Source organism: Sciurus vulgaris (genome assembly GCF_902686455.1).
Source record: "Sciurus vulgaris genome assembly, chromosome: 7".
Classification (NCBI taxonomy): Eukaryota; Metazoa; Chordata; class Mammalia; order Rodentia; family Sciuridae; genus Sciurus; species Sciurus vulgaris.
The window spans coordinates 46,355,261-46,374,325 of NC_136467.1; the positions used below are offsets into that span (position 1 = coordinate 46,355,261).

General features: G+C 37.1%; 1 protein-coding gene across 10 annotated transcripts in view; it reads left to right on the top strand.

Annotated features, from left to right (window-relative positions):
• FAM184A (family with sequence similarity 184 member A) overlaps positions 1-19,065 on the top strand; it is a 133,821-nt gene that overhangs the window by 47,025 nt on the left and 67,731 nt on the right. For 9 of the 10 annotated variants that reach the window (XR_013765394.1, XR_013765395.1, XM_079149004.1 and 6 more), the window contains exons 2-5: positions 10,667-11,521; positions 12,247-12,382; positions 13,765-13,946; positions 15,199-15,396. Coding sequence is in view for 8 of the 10 variants with exons in the window: in XM_079149004.1 (XP_079005130.1) it covers positions 10,667-11,521; positions 12,247-12,382; positions 13,765-13,946; positions 15,199-15,396 (1,371 nt within the window). In the remaining 2 variants the exon portion in view is untranslated. Of the gene's footprint in view, positions 1-7,809; positions 7,825-10,666; positions 11,522-12,246; positions 12,383-13,764; positions 13,947-15,198; positions 15,397-19,065 lie in introns of those variants that run through there. The other variant, XM_079149009.1, reaches the window with a different exon arrangement.

The following is a 19,065-nucleotide window of genomic DNA, read 5'->3' on the forward strand; positions in this document are numbered from 1 at the left end:
CTAACCCTAACCGTAACGCTAACCGTAACGCTAACCACTCATACCCCCCCTTATATGTCCTCATCCACTTATCAGCGAGATCATTCATCCTTTAGTTTTTTGAGATGGGCTTATCTCACTTAGCATGATATCCTCCAATTTCATCCATTTGCCTGCAAATGCCATAATTTTATGATTCTTCATGGCAGAGTAATATTCCATTGTATATATATGCCACAGTTTCTTTATCCATTCATCAACTGAAGGACATCTAGGTTGGTTCCACAATCTGGCTATAGTTAATTGAGCAGCTATGAACATTGATGTGGCTGTATCTCTGTAGTATGCTGATTTTAAGTCCTTTGGGTATAGGCCAAGGAGTGGGATAGCTGGGTCAAATGATGGTTCCTTTCCAAGCTTTCTGAGGAATCTCCATACTGCTTTCCAGAGTGGCTGCACTAATTTGCAACCCCACCAGCAATGTATGAGTGTACCTTTTTCCCCACATCCTCGCCAACACCTGTTGTTTCTTGTGTTCTTGATAATCGCCATTCTAATTGGGGTGAGATGAAATCTTAGTGTAGTTTTGATTTGCATTTCTCTTATTACTAGAGATGTTAAACATTTTTTCATATATCTGTTAATTGCTTGTACTTCTTCTTCTGTGAAGTGTCTGTTCATTTCCTTAGCCCATTGGTTGATTGGATTATTTGTGTTCTTGGTGTAGAGTTTTTTGAGTTCTTTATAGATTCTGGAAATTAGCGCTCTATCTGAAGTATGAGTGGCAAAGATATTCTCCCACTCTGTAGGCTCTCTCTTCACATTACTGCTAGTTTCCTTTGCTGAGAGAAAGCTTTTTAGTTTGAATCTATCCCAGTGGTTGATTCTAGCTTTTATTTCTTGTGCTATGGGAGTCCTGTTAAGGAAGTCTGATCCTAAGCCAACAAGTTGAAGGTTTGGACCTACTTTTTCTTCTATAAGATGCAGGATCTCTGGTCTGATTCCGAGGTCCTTAATTATTTTGAGTTGAGTTTTGTGCAGGGTGAGAGATAGGGATTTAGTTTCATTCTGTTGCATGTGGATTTCCAGTTTTCTCAGCACCATTTGTTGAAGAGGCTATCTTTTCTCCATTGCATATTTTTGGCACCTTTGTCTAGTATTAGAAAATTGTATTTATTTGGGTTTGTGTCCATGTCCTCTATTCTGTACCATTGATCTACCTTTCTATTTTGGTACCAATACCATGCCATTTTTGTTACTATTGCTTTGTAATAGAGTTGAAGATCTAGTATTGTGATATTCCCTGCTTTGCTCTTTCTACTGAGGATTGCTTTAGCTATTCTGGGTTTCTTATTCTTCCAGATGAATTTCATGGTTACTGGCTCTATTTCTGTGAGGTACATCATTGGGATTTTAATTGGAATTGCATTGAATCTGCATAGCACTTTTGGTAATATGGCCATTTTGACATTATTAATTCTACCTATCCAAGAACATGGGAGATTTTTCCATCTTCTAAGGTTTTCTTTAATTTCTTTCTTTAGTGTTCTGTAGTTCTCATTGTAGAGGTCTTTCACCTCTTTTGTTAGATTGATTTCCAAGTATTGTATTTTTTTCAAGGCTATTGTGAATGGGGTAGTTTTCCTAACTTCTCTTTCTGAAGATTCATCACTTATGTATAAAAATGCATTAGATTTATGAGCATTGATCTTATATCCTGCTACTTTACTGAATTCACTTATGAGTTCTAAAAGTTTTCAGTGGAATTTCCTGGTTCCTCTAAATATAGAATATGTCATCAGCAAATAGGGGTATTTTGAGTTCTTCTTTTCCTATTCGTATCCCTTTAATTTCTTTGGTCTGTCTAATTGCTCTGGCTAGAGTTTCGAAGACAGTGTTGAATAGAAGTGGTGAAAGAGGGCATCGCTGCCTTGTTCCAGTTTTTAGGGGGAATGCTTTCAGTTTTTCACCATTTAGAATGATATTGGCCATGGGCTTAGCGTAGATGGCCTTTACAATATTAAGGAATATTCCCACTACCCCAGTTTTCTCTAGTGTTTTGAGCATGAAGGGATGCTGTATTTTATCGAATGCTTTTTCTGCATCTATTGAGATAATCATGTGATTCTTAACTTTTAGTCTGTTGCTATGGTGAATGACATTTATTGATTTCCTGATGTTGAACCAACCTTGCATCCCTGGGATAAAACCCACTTGATTGTGGTGCACTATCTTTTTAATATATTTTTGTATGCGATTTGCTAAAATTTTGTTGAGAATTTTTGCATCATTGTTCATTAAGGATATTGGTCTGAAATTTTCTTTCCTTGATGTGTCTCTGTCTGGTTTAGGTATCAGGGTGATATTGGCTTCATAGAATGAGTTTGGGAGGGTTCCCTCCTCTTCTATTTTATGAAATACTTTGAGAAGTATTGGAATGAGTTCTTCTTTAAAGGTTTTGTAGAACTCGGCTGAGAACCCATCTGGTCCCGGACTTTTCTTTGTTGGTAGGCTTTTGATGACCTCTTCTATTTCATTGATTGAAATTGATTTATTTAAGTTGTGTATGTCCTCCTCATTCAGTTTAGGTAATTCATATGTCTCTAGAAAGTTGTTGATGTCTTCGAGGTTTTCTGTTTTGTTGGAGTATAGATTTTCAAAATAGCTTCTAACTATGTTTTGTATTTCACTCATGTCTGTTGTGATATTTCCTTGTCCATTCCGAATTTTAGTAATTTGAGTTTTCTCCCTCTTTCTCTTTGTTAGTGTGGCCAAGGGTTTATCAACTTTGTTTATTTTTTCAAAGAACCAACTATTTATTTTGTTAATTTTTCCGATTGTTTCTTTTGTTTCAATTTCGTTGATTTCGGCTCTGATTTTAACTATTTCCTGTCTTCTACTACTTTTGGTGTTGGTCTGCTCTTCTTTTTCTAGGGATTTGAGCTGTAGTGTTAAGTCATTTATTTGTTGATTTCTACTTCTTTTGTTGAATGCACCCCATGAAATAAATCTTCCTCTAAGTACTGCTTTCATAGTGTCCCAGAGATTTTGATATGATGTGTCTTTGTTCTTGTTTACTTCTAAAAATTTTTTATTTCCCTCCTGATGTCTTCTGTTATCCATTCATCATATAATAGTGTATTATTTAATCTTCAGGTATTTGAGAAGTTTCTGTTTTTTATTCTGTCATTTATTTCTAATTTCAATCCATTATGATCTGATAGAGTACAAGGTACTATCTCTATCTTCTTGTATTTGCTAACAGTAGCTTTGTGGCATAAAACATGGTCTATTTTAGAGAAGGATCCATGTGCTGCTGAGAAGAAAGTGTATTCGTTCTTTGTTGGATGGTATATTCTATATAAGTCGGTTAAGTCTAAATTGTTGATTGTGTTATTGAGATCTATGGTTTCTTTATTCAATTTTTGCTTGGACGATCTATCCAGAGGTGAGAGAGGTGTGTTAAAATCGCCTAGTATTATTGTGTTGTGGTCTATTTGATTTCTGGAATTGAGAAGGATTTGTTTGATGTACATGGATGAGCCAATGTTCGGGGCATAGATATTTATGATTGTTATGTCTTGCTGATTTATGCTTCCCTTAAGCAGTATGTAATGTCCTTCTTTATCCCTTCTGACTAGTTTTGGCTTGAAGTCCACATTATCTGAAATGAGGATAGATACTCCAGCTTTTTTGCTGTGTCCGTGTACATGGTATGTTTTTCCCATCCTTTCACCTTTAGTCTATGGGTATGTCTTTCTATGAGATGAGTCCCTTGCAGGCAGCAAATTGTTGGATTTTTCTTTTTAATCCATTCTGCCAGTCTATGTCTTTTGATTGATGAGTTCAGGCCATTAACATTCAGGGTTATTATTGTGATATGATTTGTATTCCAAGTCATTTGACTCATTTTTGTCTTTTGACATGATTTGGTTTCCCCTTTATTTGGCTATTCCTTTAGGCTAGTTCCTCCCGTTGCTGATTTGCATCATTGTTTTTCATCTCTTCTTCCTGGAATATTTTGCTGTGAATGTTCTGCAATGCTGTCTTTCTTTTTGTAAATTCCTTTAGCTTTTGTTTATCACGGAAGTATCTTATTTCATCGTCAAATCTGAAAGTAAGTTTTGCTGGGTATAAGATTCTTGGTTGGCATCCATTTTCTTTCAGGGCTTGGTAAATGTTGTTCCAGGCCCTTCTAGCTTTTAGGGTCTGGATTGAAAAATCTGCTGATATTTTTATTGGTTTCCCCCTGAATGTAATTTGATTCTTTTCTCTTGCGGCCTTTAAAATTCTGTCTTTATTTTGTATGTTAGGTATTTTCATAATAATGTGCCTTGGTGTGGGTCTGTTGTAATTTTGTATATTTGGAGTCCTACAAGCCTCTTGTACTTTGTTTTCCATTTCATTCTTCAAATTTGGGAAATTTTCTGATATTATTTCATTGAATAGATTGTTCATTCCTTTGGTTTGTTTCTCTAAGCCTTCCTCAATCCCAATAATTCTTAAATTTGGCCTTTTCATGATATCCCATAATTCTTGTAGATTCTGTTCATGATTTCTTACCATCTTTTCTGTTTGGTCAACTTTGTTTTCAAGATTAAATATTTTGTCTTCAATATCTGAGGTTCTGTCTTCCAGGTGTTCTATCCTATTGGTTATGCTTTCTATGGAGTTTTTAACTTGGTTGATTGTTTCCTTCATTTCAAGGATTCCTGTTTGGTTTGTTTTCAATATCTCTAACTCTTTATTGAAATGATCTCTTGCTTCCCGTATTTGCTCCTTTAACTGTTGATTGGTGCGATCATTTAATGCCTGCATTTCCTCTTTCATCTCCTCCTTCAGTGCCTGCATTTGCTCTTTCATCTCCTCATTTGCTTCCCTGATTGTTTTAATTATGTACATTCTGAACCCCCTTTCTTACATTTCTTCTGCTGTGCTGTCATTGGGTTTTATTGATATAGTATGTAGGTTTGTTTGGGACATTTTCTTCCCTTGTTTTCTCATATTGGTTAGATGTCAGTGGGACTTTGTGATATTGCAGAATTCTTCTATTGGCTTATAGTGTCCCTGTAGATTTCCAGTGTATCACCTTCCTGCCGTCAGTAGCCTGAAGTCTTGGAGTAACTTGATAATGCAGTGCTTCCAAAGAAAGCTGCCCCTAGCCCGCTACTGGTTTCAGGACTTGGAGCTGGCTCTGTGTGGAAATGCTCTCAGTGGGGGCCCTGCTCCAAGAAGCTAGCCTGGAAAGGTGCTTCCCGCCGGAGGGTTCCGGGCTACGGGCTGCTTGGGGAAGTCCCTGGCTGCCCTGTCCTGGTCCCTGAAGCAGCCTGGGGGCAGGAACTCGCTGCTGTGGTTCAAGGACTTGAAGTTTGGTTCTGTGCAGAAAGGCTCTCACTGGGGGGCCTGCTCCCAGATGCTGGAGAATATGGCCCTGTGGGAGGAGCCCACCACCGGAGTGCGCAGAGCTGCCTGGGGAAGACTCTAGCTGCCCTACCCTTCTCTAATAAGCCACCCAAATCCGGGCCTGCCTCCCGGGCAGTGCTTCATCGGGTGGGGGAGACTCACCCCGTGGCTCTATTTCAGTCCGAGTCTCTCAATGCCTCCCCTTCTTGAATCCTGGGTTCTGGAGCGACTGGAGATGCAGTCAGCCTCTAGTCAGCCATCTTGGATCACTCCCCTGAATTATCTTTGATAATTTGTGAAAATTTTAGTTATAAGTCTGGTCTGAGAGTACTATTAAATATAAACTCACGTGTAGAGCTCTTATCTGTGTTCTAGAACAGATAGTATAAACCCTAATGACAAAGTAAGTAACCCCCTGTTTTTGAGAAATTTGAGATACTCTCTTTAATATTCTTCAACTCTGATGTCTTATGGCCAAATAATTTTTGAGTAACTCAAATAGAAGAATCCAGTGTTTAATAATTAAAAACATTTTCTACCTTTGCATAAAATATTCAGATCCTTTTTAAAAAAATATACCAAATCTGAGATTGCTTCTTTATTACTTTGTAGGCTCCCTTATACCTCATGTATTGTTTATGCACTTTGAAGGTGAGTCCTACCTGCTTCCCCAGTCTGTCTGTCTGTCTCTGGCATTGATCAGAAAAGGAAAGTAAAACAGTATACAGAATTTGTGAAAATGGCAAAAAATAAAAAAGTTTGAGGATATAGCTCAGAGGTAGAGCGCTTGCCTAGCATGCTTGAAGCCATGAGTTCAATCCCCAGTACTGCAAAAATAATTAAATTGAAATAAAAGATTCATGACTGGAAAATCATATCTGGAGGAGCAGTGTTGAAAAGGGTCTGCTCACGTGGTTGCTGCATGGTTGAGTCTATCTTGAGTCTGAGTCAGAAATGTTCACTGTGGCTGGCCTCACTAGGGTTAGTAGCATCATTAGGTCCAATAAAGAGAAGGGGCACTAATTAACCTTTCCCTGGATTGCATTTTAGTCGCTCTTTTACAAACAAGGAAGTCTTCCCTGAACTTCACTGCCTGCTAAAGCCGTCCTTCTTGGTGGTCTCTAGTTGTTTCCTTCTGTTTGCCACCTGTTTCTTGGATTTTTTTTTTCTCTATCAGATGACTGCCTCCTCTCATTAACTGTCCATTCATCTACTTTTCCAGTTGTCTTCTAGCTCCTGTACTCACCACTCCACTGAAATTTTTCTCTCAAAGATCACTTCTGGGACTTAAATGCCGAATGCAGTGGCTTAGATACCGTGTGTCCTTTGGTGCTGTCCATAGACCATCCGTAATGCATCTGACCTTGATGCCTTGCCTCTTTTAACATATACTCTCCCCCAGCACACTGCTTGACTATGGGTCCTCAACCTCCTGAAGCTCCCTACACTTGTCCAAGGATTTGTTTTTGGTCCTTTTCACTCTTTCTCAATAGTTTCTCCCTTCTAGATCTTATCCAGCTAAATAACTGAGTAATGATCCTCCTTTACATTTCTGACTGCAGAACCCATCTTTCCCCTCACAGAGTCCTTTGATTTTCCATATTTATTCATTTTCTCTTACTGTTCCTGGGATTCTCTCTATAGCTTTCCCCTCAACCTTTTTTTTGTGTGGGGGGGAGTATTGAGGATTGAATTCAGTGGTCCTTGGCCCCTGAACCACATCCCCAGCCCTATTCTGTATTTTATTTAGAGACAGGGTCTCACTGAGTTGCTTAGTACCCCACTTTTGCTGAGGCTGGCTTTGAACTTGTGATCTTCCTGTTTCAGCCTCCCAAGCTGCTGGGATTACAGGCATGCGCCACTGCGCTTGACGTTTACTCACCTTTTTCAGTGTGATTATGCTTTTATGTCTTTAGCTTCCAGGCTCTCTGACATCCTTATATATCTTTCCAACCTTCTTATTAAGACTCTTCAAATCTAATTAATCATTTATTGAATTTCTAGAGAGAATGATATTAAATGGACATGCTGGATATTAAAAAAAGATAAACCAAGCCAGGTGTGGTGGTGCACACCTGTAATACTAGTGGCTGAGGAAGCTGAGGCAGGAGGATTGCAGGTCCAAGGCCAGGCACAGCAATTAAGTGAGCCTCTGTCTTAAAATTAAAAAAAAAAAAAAATGACAAGGTCTGGGGATATAGTTCAGTGGTGAAGTGCTCTTGGTTTCAGTCCCCAGTACCAAAAAAGAAAGGAAGTCAGTCAGGCAGGCAGGGTTAGGCTGATTCTTAAAAGGTTGTAGGGAAATTAAATGTTAGAGAAACAGTATTTCAATAAGTCATTGACAAGGGGAAGCTCACATATTACCTCCCTCTTTCATTTCTTCCACCAAATAGGGAATCCCACCATGGACTGGCCCTTTTCAATATCATTTCCTGGAGCAAGGTGCTAAAGATATGGTTTACTTTTCTCTTGGGAGTCTATGTCTTTGAATTTTATTTTTCTTCCCTGTGGTGAGTAAGATAAACTGGCAGTGGGTATGGACCTGTCCTTGGAAGACCTGAGATCTATACCAGATTTGCCTAGACATTCTGGCAAATGGACTCCTCTGTGACTGGTTGGCTTTTTTTTTTTTTTTTTTTTTTTTTTTTTTTTTTGTCTTAGTGACTCCATTTAAGATGGTATAAAACAAAATGGTTTTCCTACTCTCACACTCTGAAACACTGAACTCTTCACTCTGGTCACCAAAATGTATGTGGGTTTTCTCCCTACAAACAACAAGTTATCCAATGGATACCAACTGAATATCCTATAATTCGTTTAAGTTATGACACCATCTACCTGGAGATAGCATCAGATCCCACAGGTTGACAGTCAGTCCTACAAGACTATACACACTTAAGATGCTATTTGCAAGCCTCAAATTGTGACCTGCTCTTGTGACAGACTAGCTGTGAATCTTGGGTTCCCACTACCTCCTCTTACATTCAGTTAATATGCTAGGATGGCTTACAGAACTCAGGAAAACACATTTACTCATTTCTTTTTAATACTATGAAGATATAGATAACAGCCAGACATGCATGGGGCAAGGTCTGTGGGAGAGGACACAAAGCTTTCTGGGCACACATTCTCCCAGTACCTCAATGTTTTCAGTAATGTGGAAGTTCTCCAAACCCTGTCCTTTGGAGTTTAATGGTGGCTTCACCATGTAGGCATGCTTGATAAATCCTTGATCATTGTTAATCAACTCAACCATCAAGCTCTTTCTCTCTCCTTGAAGGTCAGGCAGGATGTAGGTATGTAATTCTAAGTTCCAACGCTTATCACATGTTTGGTTCCTCTGACAGTCAGCCCCTATCCTCAGGCTGTTTTGGAGCCCACCAAAGTTACCTCTTTAGAACAAAAGGTTGTCCTATCACCCAGGAAATTCCAGGGGATTTAGGAGGTCTAGGAGCTCTAGGTCAGGAACCAAGAGCAGAGACCAAATGTGTATTTCTTATTATGTTGCATTATTACAGACCCTTCTGGCCATTGACTTGGTAGGCAAGTATGAACACAGAGGATATGAATAGCAAATCCAACTTTTTTGGATTACAGGCTACCTTTAAGCTTCAATGCATAGATGAAGGAGTCTTCCATGGAATTTGTGTTAGCTCGTTAGGGACATAATTTAGGATTTGGAATTAAGGTTCTTTAAAAGAAAAACAAACTGAATCAGTACTTATTTCTCTTCTGTGCATGTATTTTCCTACATCGCAGATGGGTTCCTGCACCCCTCAGTCTTCTTACCTCTAATGATTGCATCTCAAAATAGTTACAGCAGACTAAGTGAGTATTGGGTCACTGGACAGGGTACCAGATCTGGAAGCAAAGCTTTGTGTGCTAAGAGTGAGTTCCTGCAGTGGGGTAGACTTGCCCTCTATTATTCCATCTGCAAGTAGTACAGTTGCAGGCCAAGAGGATGACAGCCTATATTCAGCAAGTAAGGTCTGGAGTTATCAGGGATATTTGAAGAACCTGTGAGTCTGCCTAGTTTCCCTAGGCTGCATGAATGAGTTCTCTAGAAAAATGACAACTTTGGCATTCTAATTTTTTTCACCAGTTTCTGGTATCTGGTGCTGGAATTTATTTCTAAAGTCAAAGTAGAGTCACACTAAAACAAGTATCCAGGACACCAATTTTTAGTTTCTGGGTTATTGGATTGTATAGTATTTACTTTTTTTTTTTTTTTTTTTGCTTCAGGAGAAATCAGGCACATCTCTAAGTGCTAGTCATGGATAGTATAATGGTTTGGCCACAGTGGTGTGGTAGAAGGAAGGCATCAAAGAAACAAAGAGGAATGAGAATGTTACTATATGGGGACTATGCTGTCTTGTGGAATCATTAAAATCCAGGGACTAAAAAGAAAGTAAAGACCTAGTCCCATAGCACTCTGGTTCTAGGAATCCACTTTTTTGAAGGCAGATGAAAAATTAGACAGTGAGTAAAACCACAGTGAAAAGTTCTAATGGTTCTTGTAAGGTGACCACTAGAAATGTGAAAGAGAAGAGGATCAGCTTTAAAAGCAAACCTCAGGCCGTGTGCTAGTGCTGAGCAAAATGTGCTAGAGGACGCACCTGTTCAAGAAGCTGAGCCCAATGCACTGGGATCAGGCTCTAGTGCTTAAGTAGAGGGCTCTTCTGCTGCCCATAAGATGCTTCACGACACAGGTATGGGACAGGAGGAAAAGGGCCAAACCGCTTTGGGCCCTGTATATCTGGGGCTCGCCCAAACTGGTGTTGTGTTCACTGGTGTTTTGTGGAGCCACAAAAGTGCCAGCCCAAGTTGGAACTAAATTCTGTGAGTGAAACATGACCTCTTAAAGAACTTCCATTCTTAGCAGATTTTGTTCATTATTGTAAACAGAAGTGGTCTAGACCCTTAAATAACTAAAAATGAAATTTAAAACATTTAAACAGACATTAGACAGACAAAAGAGGCTTTGGAGAAGACTTAGGGACTAGGGCTTCCATTCTCTTTTAGTCAGGTCTCCTTTGTCCCTTTTCTTCTCCCTCTTTTATTTGTGGTACAACATTCTTTATTTTGAATGCTTTAAAATCATCATTTAAAAGTCTGTACTAAGATATAAATTTGCTAAGCAAATCCACCTATGAGTAAAAAAATTTTCAGGATTAATATTTACCATAAATAATAATATATGCATAAAAACCAATTCAAATGAAAGAATACTTTCAGGTTACAAAAAATATGGTCTACTCATTTCTTCTCCCTTAAAACAATGCAGGTAATATATGCTTTGAACACTAAAAATGATGAGCATGAATCTGCAATTCAAGCCCTCAAAGATGCTCATGAAGAAGAAATCCAACAAATTCTTGCAGAAACAAGAGAAAAAATATTACAATATAAAAGCAAAGTAACAGAGGAGTTAGACCTTAAGAGAAAGATTCAAGTTTTAGAAGCATCTTTAGAAGATCACATAAAAATGAAGCAACAGGCTTTGACAGAATTTGAAGCCTATAAGCATAGAGTTGAGGACATGCAACTTTGCGCAGAAGCCCAGCATGTCCAACGCATAGTAACCATGTCTAGAGAGGTTGAAGAAATTAGAAGGAAATTTGAAGAAAAATTACGGAGCTTTGGACAGCTCCAAGTACAGTTTGAAAAAGACAAACGATTGGCATTGGAAGATTTGCGGACTGCTCACAGAAGGGAGATGCAAGAGCTGTTAAAGTCACAGCAGGATCACAGTGCCTCGGTAAACAAAGGACTGGAGAAGACAGAGGAACTACACAGGATGGAGGTGGAGGCCTTAAACAAAACACTTGAAGAGCTAAGGCTTGAAAAGAAAAAACTCATTGAAGATTATGAAGGCAAGTTGAATAAAGCTCAGTCCTTTTATGAACGTGAACTTGATACTTTGAAAAGGTCACAGCTTTTTACAGCAGAAAGTTTACAGGCTAGCAAAGAGAAGGAAGCTGATCTTCGCAAAGAATTTCAGGGACAAGAAGCAATTTTACGAAAAACCATAGGAAAATTAAAGATGGAATTACAGATGGTGCAGGATGAAGCTGGCAGTCTTCTTGATAAATGCCAGAAACTGCAGATGGCACTGGCCACAGCAGAGAGTAATGTTCAGGTATGTCAAGAGTGGTATATCCCACACATGAATTCTTCCTGTTTTCTCTTTTAAATATATTCATTTTGTAGACTGAAGAGCAACCTCGCTGGCTTAGGATCAGCTTCTTTGCATTCTCATCACTTAAATTTTTCTTCTCTTTTTCTTTCTTTTTTTTGTTTCTTTTTCTTTTTTCCATTTTTGCCTTTTCCTTTTTGAGAAAAATCAATAAAGTGAAGATTTTTATTACCCTGAACCTGTTCTGTCAGAATTTCAGGTATCTGGGGCCTAAAAAGATGAGCTTAAAATTCTGTAGATTAGTTATGAAAGTATTTTATTTAAATAACATGTTAATATTTTCCTAAATGGTTTGGGAGAGTTAAAACATTGGGCTTAGGGTTTAATTATGTTTTTTTCCTTCCTCTTCTAATGATCTGTCCATTAAACAAAAATTCATTGTTCTTATGATGCTGGAAAAAAACTGAAAGTCTCCGCAAGTTTTATTTCATTGGTCTAGAAAGCTTAATAACGGTTTTAAATATCTGTGTAGTAGAGAATGGATTAGAAAGGGTAGAATAGTCTTTCCTGACTGGGTCATATAATTTGTGGAAATAAAAAATTTTAAATGTCACCACTGTATACAGATCTAAAACTAGTTATAGTTAAATAGGACTTTTCAACAAGAGAAAGCTAATTTAAATAAATGATTTAGCTTAGTATCATTCTTGCATTTTAATCTTTCTTAGGTTCTTCAAAAACAGCTTGATGATGCCAAGGAGGGAGAAATGGCCTTATTAAACAAGCACAAAGAAGTGGAAAGTGAGCTAGCAGCTGCTAGAGAACGTCTCCAACAGCAAGCTTCTGATCTTGTCCTCAAAGCCAGTATGTCTGACCATAATTTGGTGTAATGCTCAGCTAAAACCAACACTTAAATATTCATTCAAAACAAAATTTGAATATTTAACAATTTCTTCTGATTTAAAATTTAAAATTCTTCCTAATATTTAAAAATTATTTGGATTTTATGGTAAAAGACTCTAATGAACCATAAGAAGCAAATGATATTTATTTTATTTTTAGGAATATATTTTTGTAGAAAATTAAGAATCAACTGGTAAAATCACCAATAAATAAAGCAGTAAAAGAAAAAAAAAATCATTCTTTCTAAGAGGCTTTTGTCCTTTAGAAGACTATATTTTAGAGCATTTAAATTAGTTGAATTATATGTAACTTTCATTGAACTTGTTATTAAGGATTGTTTTATGTGCTGAAGTTGTCTCTTCTCAAGTGACTGAGCTGCTTGTTTCATAGCCCTTAGAGACCTGACCTATGTCAGATCCAAAGTTGTATTTTGTTGTTGTGTTTAGTGTGCCCAGCAAAGCTGTTTAACACCTCATCTCACTATCATTGGTTTGTTGGTGAATCACAGATTTCCCTTCCCACAAAGTAGTAATTTTTAATAACCTTCAGTATGCATCAGGATTACCTAGAGGGTTTGCGAAATCAGTGATGCTTGGCTCCACCCACAGTGTTTTTGATTCACTGGGTTTGGGGCAGGCTGATTTCTGAGATGATGCTGGTCCTGCTGGTCCAAGGTACTTTGAGATCTACTACATTAAACCATGCTTCCTATGAATCTCCGTTTTCAAATTCACATCTTCTCTTTCCTGTTTTCCTCCCCTTTCCCCACCCATTTTTGCTGCCATTTATTTCATTTTTTTCATTGCCTTGCTGTTCTTACCTGTTCGTTATCTAGTCTCTTGTCTAAAACAAATTTAGTCTCAACCAAACTGCTGTCTGCCACCTTTGTTCCCTGCATACAAATTTTTCCTTTGTTAGAATTAGAAAAAAGAAGAAATTAGAAAAGAACAAATTGCTCATTTTGTCTTTATAGTATTAGTTAGTAATTCTCTTACCTTGTTTTACTCCCAGGAGACTTTTACATGAACCACTGAAGAGTTGCTTGTACTTCAATTTGTATAACCTACAATCTTAAGAAAAGAAAAAGAAACATACTAGGTATAGAGACCAACTTCAGTGAAGTGAAAAATGAACTTTCTAATTTAAATTAGTTCAGTTAGATAAGAAACATTCCCATGGCAACTATTTCCATTTTATACAGTGAGGCAACCAATGAAAAATTTGTACATGTAGACCCTTTATTTTACTTACATGTAAAGTACAATTGTGCCATTAAATATAAACTGTTTAATATCATAGCAACTGGTTTTTAAATTGTAAGGATTTTCTTTGGCGGTGAATAGGTCATATTGGAATGCTTCAAGCAACTCAAATGACCCAGGAGGTTACAATTAAGGATTTAGAATCAGAAAAATCAAGGGCCAATGAAAGATTATCTCAGCTTGAGGAGGAAAGAGCTTTTTTGCAAAGCAGAACTCAAAGTCTGGATGAAGAGCAGAAACAGCAAATTCTGGAACTGGAGAAGGTAAAGAATAACGAGGTACTGCAGAAAGGGAGGGGAGAAAGGTTCAATTTAGCTTGTTTTCAGATATAAAGTATTTGAAGTGTTTATTCCTACTTCCACAGTATCAGTACATTTCTTACTCTAGCAGTTGTTTTTATTTTTATCTTGAAGAAAAGGTACAAAGGTAGGGTATTCTATATTATGTATATATTCAAAATATTTGGGTAATAATCTAGAATATAAAAACTTAAGACATTTCAACCTATTTCAAGCCAGATACTGAGTGAACTCTGATTTCAGTGGAAGGTGCATTTAGTTAAACAGGTTTGTTTTTGTATTAATTTTTTTTTCAATACTGGAATTGAACCCAGGGCCTCAAGCATGCTAGGCAAGCAGTCTACCACTGAGCTACATCACCAGCCATTTTTTTAAACTTTATTTTGAGATCTCACTAAGTGGCCCAGACTGACTTCAAACTTTCCATCCTGTGCCTCTTCTTCCTGTGTACCTGGGATTAAAGGGGTCTGTGCCACTATGTCCATCTGCACATACACTTAAGAAATTTTTATATAACAAAAAAGGATGAGAAGCATCAAGTTTTGAAAATTCATATATCAGCATATCAGATTTCTAGACTAATTAGGTCAGGCATCATTTGTAGAGTCATTGCTGAATATTTATTTGATTTTTTTCAGATATCCACAATACCAAGTAGGAGTTGTATTCATCTTTTCCTTTCTCCTTCCCTCAACAACTTAATATATGTGCATACACACACTTTCCCATCAAGGTTAGGCTCCCTTCCTGTGTATTCTCACAACACATGATGGACACCCCTTTTGTAGAACTTATAAATTATATTATCAGTGTCTTTTAACTTTTTTTCACATCTAGACTTGTGAGTGCTTAAAGGATTGACACTTGGAACTCAAAATTGTGCTAAATAGTATCACTTGAGGTGGCTAATGGGTAAAACCATTTTGCATGCTACTGTGACATACAGGAGCCCATTCTCTTTTAAACTTTCTTTTTTTAATTTATATTTGGTTCTGACTTAATAATGATCTATTTTATTTCTTGGCTTAAAATATTTTATTTTACCTCTGCCACCTTGTCACTTTCTGAGTATACCAATGATCTATTCTCAGTTTTAAAAGTCTAAGTCACATAGCATTCAGTTCACTCAAGTATACATATTTGTAAGGTGTTCAAATAGTAATAGTAATAAAAAATGCAGGTGTCAGTTACTGATCTTTATTTGTTTTAATTTAAGAAAGTAAATGAAGCAAAGAGAACTCAACAAGAATATTATGAAATGGAGTTAAAAAATCTGCAAAATAGATTGGAAGGAGAGGTGACTCAATTAAATGAAGCCCATTCTAAGACTTTGGAAGAATTAGCCTGGAAGCACCATATGGCAATTGAGGCTGTCCACAGCAATGCAATTAGAGATAAGAAAAAATTGCAAATGGTGAGTAAAAATTCACTTTATCATTGTGTTGTAAACTGGTAAGATTTCTATAATATCCAACATGGCCTGTATTGTAAAGGAATAATTTGCTTTATTTTGAGGTTCCTCTCCTATAATCATTCTTTAAATAATAGTTCAAATAGAAGCATACAAAAAGTTCTTGATACGGGACATAGTTTATTGAACTCATATACAGCATTGTTGCTTTATATAAGCTATAATAGAAACACTGTCTTTGATTTTAAACTGTCTCTTCATGAGACAACCAACTAAGTGTACCTCTCAGGAAGCCTCAACTAGTTGAAGCATCTATTTTCTTGTAAATAGTTTCCTTCCCTGGGAAAATCTTTTTGGGTGTTTTTTTTTTTTTTTTTCTCTCTTCCTCACCTAAGTCATTAGCTTGCTAATGGTTCTATATGACAATATTGCATGGTATAAAGAATGAAATATATGATAGACCTGGGGCTTACACTGACCTCTTTATTTATTAGCCATGTTACCTTGGGCCCTACAAGCTATAATGTTCCTCTGAGGCTCAAGTAAGATAAAGTATTGAGTTTTCAGACATGTCCTAGCACATGGGTGATGAAAAAAAATACTAGTTATTAGTATTTCTTACCATGTGACAGATACTGCCATGATGTTTTACATATATTTTTCCATTTAATGTGATTTATTTGATTGCTATACCCATTTTACTGAAGAGGGGATGTGCTTAGTCATATGCAACTAATGAAAATCAGTCAGGCCTTGAACTCAGGTCTCATTTATGACAAACTCCAAGGCATTTAAACACCACCTCATCTAGGCATTTATTAATGATGATTATTATGTTTTATTTAGTATCATTTTTGCAATTTACTAAGAGCTTTCTTATATTCCTTAATACTCAAGATTTGGAGATTGGTATCATTTTTATTATATAGATAGTGAATATGTTTAATAAATCCAAATGCAGAACCGCAAACCTAGTAAGTAGAGGATGTGGAATACAGATTTAGATCTTCTGCTTCAGTGTTCCTTCCTTTTGTGCACTATTAGTTGGAAAAAATATTTCAAGAACTACAAACTAAAAATTCAATAACACTTTCTGTTAGAATGTTATTTCTGACTTGGAATGGACCCACCATTTGACCCAGCTATCCCACTCCTTGGCCTATACCCAAAGGTCTTAAAATCAGCATACTACAGAGATACAGCCACATCAATGTTCATAGCTGCTCAATTCACCATAGCCAGATTGTGGAATCAACCTAGATGTCCTTCAATTGATGAATGGATAAAGAAACTGTGGTATATATATACAATGGAATATTATTTAGCCATGAAGAATGATAAAATTATGGCATTTGCAGGCAAATGGATGAAATTGGAGAATATCATGCTAAGTGAGATAAGCCAATCTCAAAAAACCAAAGGACGAATGATATCGCTAATAAGTGGATGATGACAACACATAATGAGGGGAGGGAGAGGTTAATGTTAGGGTTAGAGTTAGGGTTAGGGAGGGGGGCAAGAATGAAGAAAGGAAGGACTGTATAGAGGGAAAAGGGGGGTGGGAGAGGTGGGGGGAAGGAAAAAAAACAATGAATCAAACAACATTACCCTATGTAAATCTATGACTACACAAATGGTATGCCTTTACGCCATGTACAGAGAAACAACATGTATGTATCCCATTTGTTTACAATAAAAAAAAAACTGTCTCCAAAAAAAAAAAGTTATTTCTGTCTAAACTACTTATTATGTGTGTATAAAGCCAGAGATATATGATGGTAGTACTCTATGTACACTCACTGTTCCAGGACTGATGCATGCTGCTTTAATCACATGCATGCTGAGTGACTCTGGATGTGTGTAGCATGTGTTCAGGGTTTTATTGTAAAATGTTAAATGGTACGTGCTACTTCTGTAATTTCTTTTATAGCTATCTTTTACTAATATTTTTCATTTCAATATCCCTTTCACTGTACCCTTCTCCTTTTTTATTGGAACATTTAAATTGTACATGTCTTGCTTTTTGTCTTTATATATCTGTATTGTTTAAGTACCAGAATCAAGTTATCTTTCATCAATATCATTTTTGCTTCATTACTTTATTCATAATCATTCTTTCATGCATTGTTTGGGACCCCCTCAAAAACTTGCCTTAACCCGCTTATATTTCTTAAAGCATGGTTGCTGTAAGACAGATCACTTGACGTTTCTTGTATGTGAACATATTCAAAACCTGTGTGGTAGCCTTATTTGTACCCTTCTCTTTTTGTCAAAAATAACTATTTGTCACTCGTTCCTTCATTTCCCTCTTGCCTCCTTGTTTGTATGAGTCTAAGTAAAACCAAGTTCCTAGAATAGTCTTTAAAGAATATTTAGCTAAAGATGACTTATCTGTTCCTTATTGTTAAGTTATCCAAAAGGATTGTTTTCCATCCTTACTAGTTCACCCATCTGAATGTGAATAAACAGAGAATCCAAGCAGAGGAGTTCACATGCAGGTTTGGGGACTGCATTAGAAAGGCAAGGCAGTTTTTGTGTGTGGCATCTGGGTACTTGGATTTCAGCAGGGTTCCCACCTTTTCCTAATAAGAATGACTCACTGCATCTAAACTATTTATGCATACAATGTAATACCTTCTCCTTTTGGAAGTCTGGAATTTTGGTATATACCAGAACAAAGGTACCTGTGTGACCAGCTGCCCACAAAAACCTGGGTACGAAGTATATCATGAACTTTCCTGATAGACAACATTCGACATGAGTTATCACAACTTGCTAGAGAAATTATGTCCGATGTTGAGAGGGCTCTTTGAATCTTTGCCTGGTCTTCTGTAAACTTCCTCTCATGTTCCTTTCCTTTTGCTGGTTGTGCTTTGAGTGCTTTCGCTGTAATAAATTAGAGCCCTGAATAGGACTGTACAGTGTGTCCTGTGAGTACTCCTAACATATCACCAGGCCTGAGTTTGTCATGGTACCCTAAAATAGGACTCATTTATTACTCTGCTCCCCTCACACTGTAAGAACATTGAGTGGCTTGTGACACACCATGCTCTTTAATGCCTCCATGATGTTCAGCATTTACTTTTTTCTCTGCCTGGAATACTGTGTTCCCCTCTTACTCCACCTCCTGTTCCTTTCTGGTGTAGCCCTTCCAAACCCTGCTTAGGAATTCCTTTCTTTCTAAGGATTTTCCTACCAACGACCTTATCAGTTCCCCATCCATATATTCCTCTAACCTCTCTGTATGTCTAATTCTAATTAACTTTCTTTAATTACTTGATTCTTGAGCTTATTAAAGGCAGCCAGCATGTCTTACTGCCTTTGTTTCCCAAGCATTAAGTAGCATGCCTGGCAAATAGTAGGTGGTCTTGAGTAAGAATCAATTTTACTGGTTTTGCTATTCAGTTGTCTTAATTTTGTACTTCATAATTTTCTGCTCTATTTCCATATTAGACATCTGGGTTCCAGAAGTGTTACTAGATTTGTTATTTATATAAATATAAAAGAATTCTGCATTCTGATGAATTTGAATGTTTTCTTTTTTTTTTTTTTCTGTGGTGCTGGGGATTGAACCCAGGGCCTTCTGCTTGCAAGGCAAGCACTCTACCGACTGAGCTACCTTCCCAGCCTGTATGTTTTCTTTATCTTATCAAATTATCTTTTATAGCACTC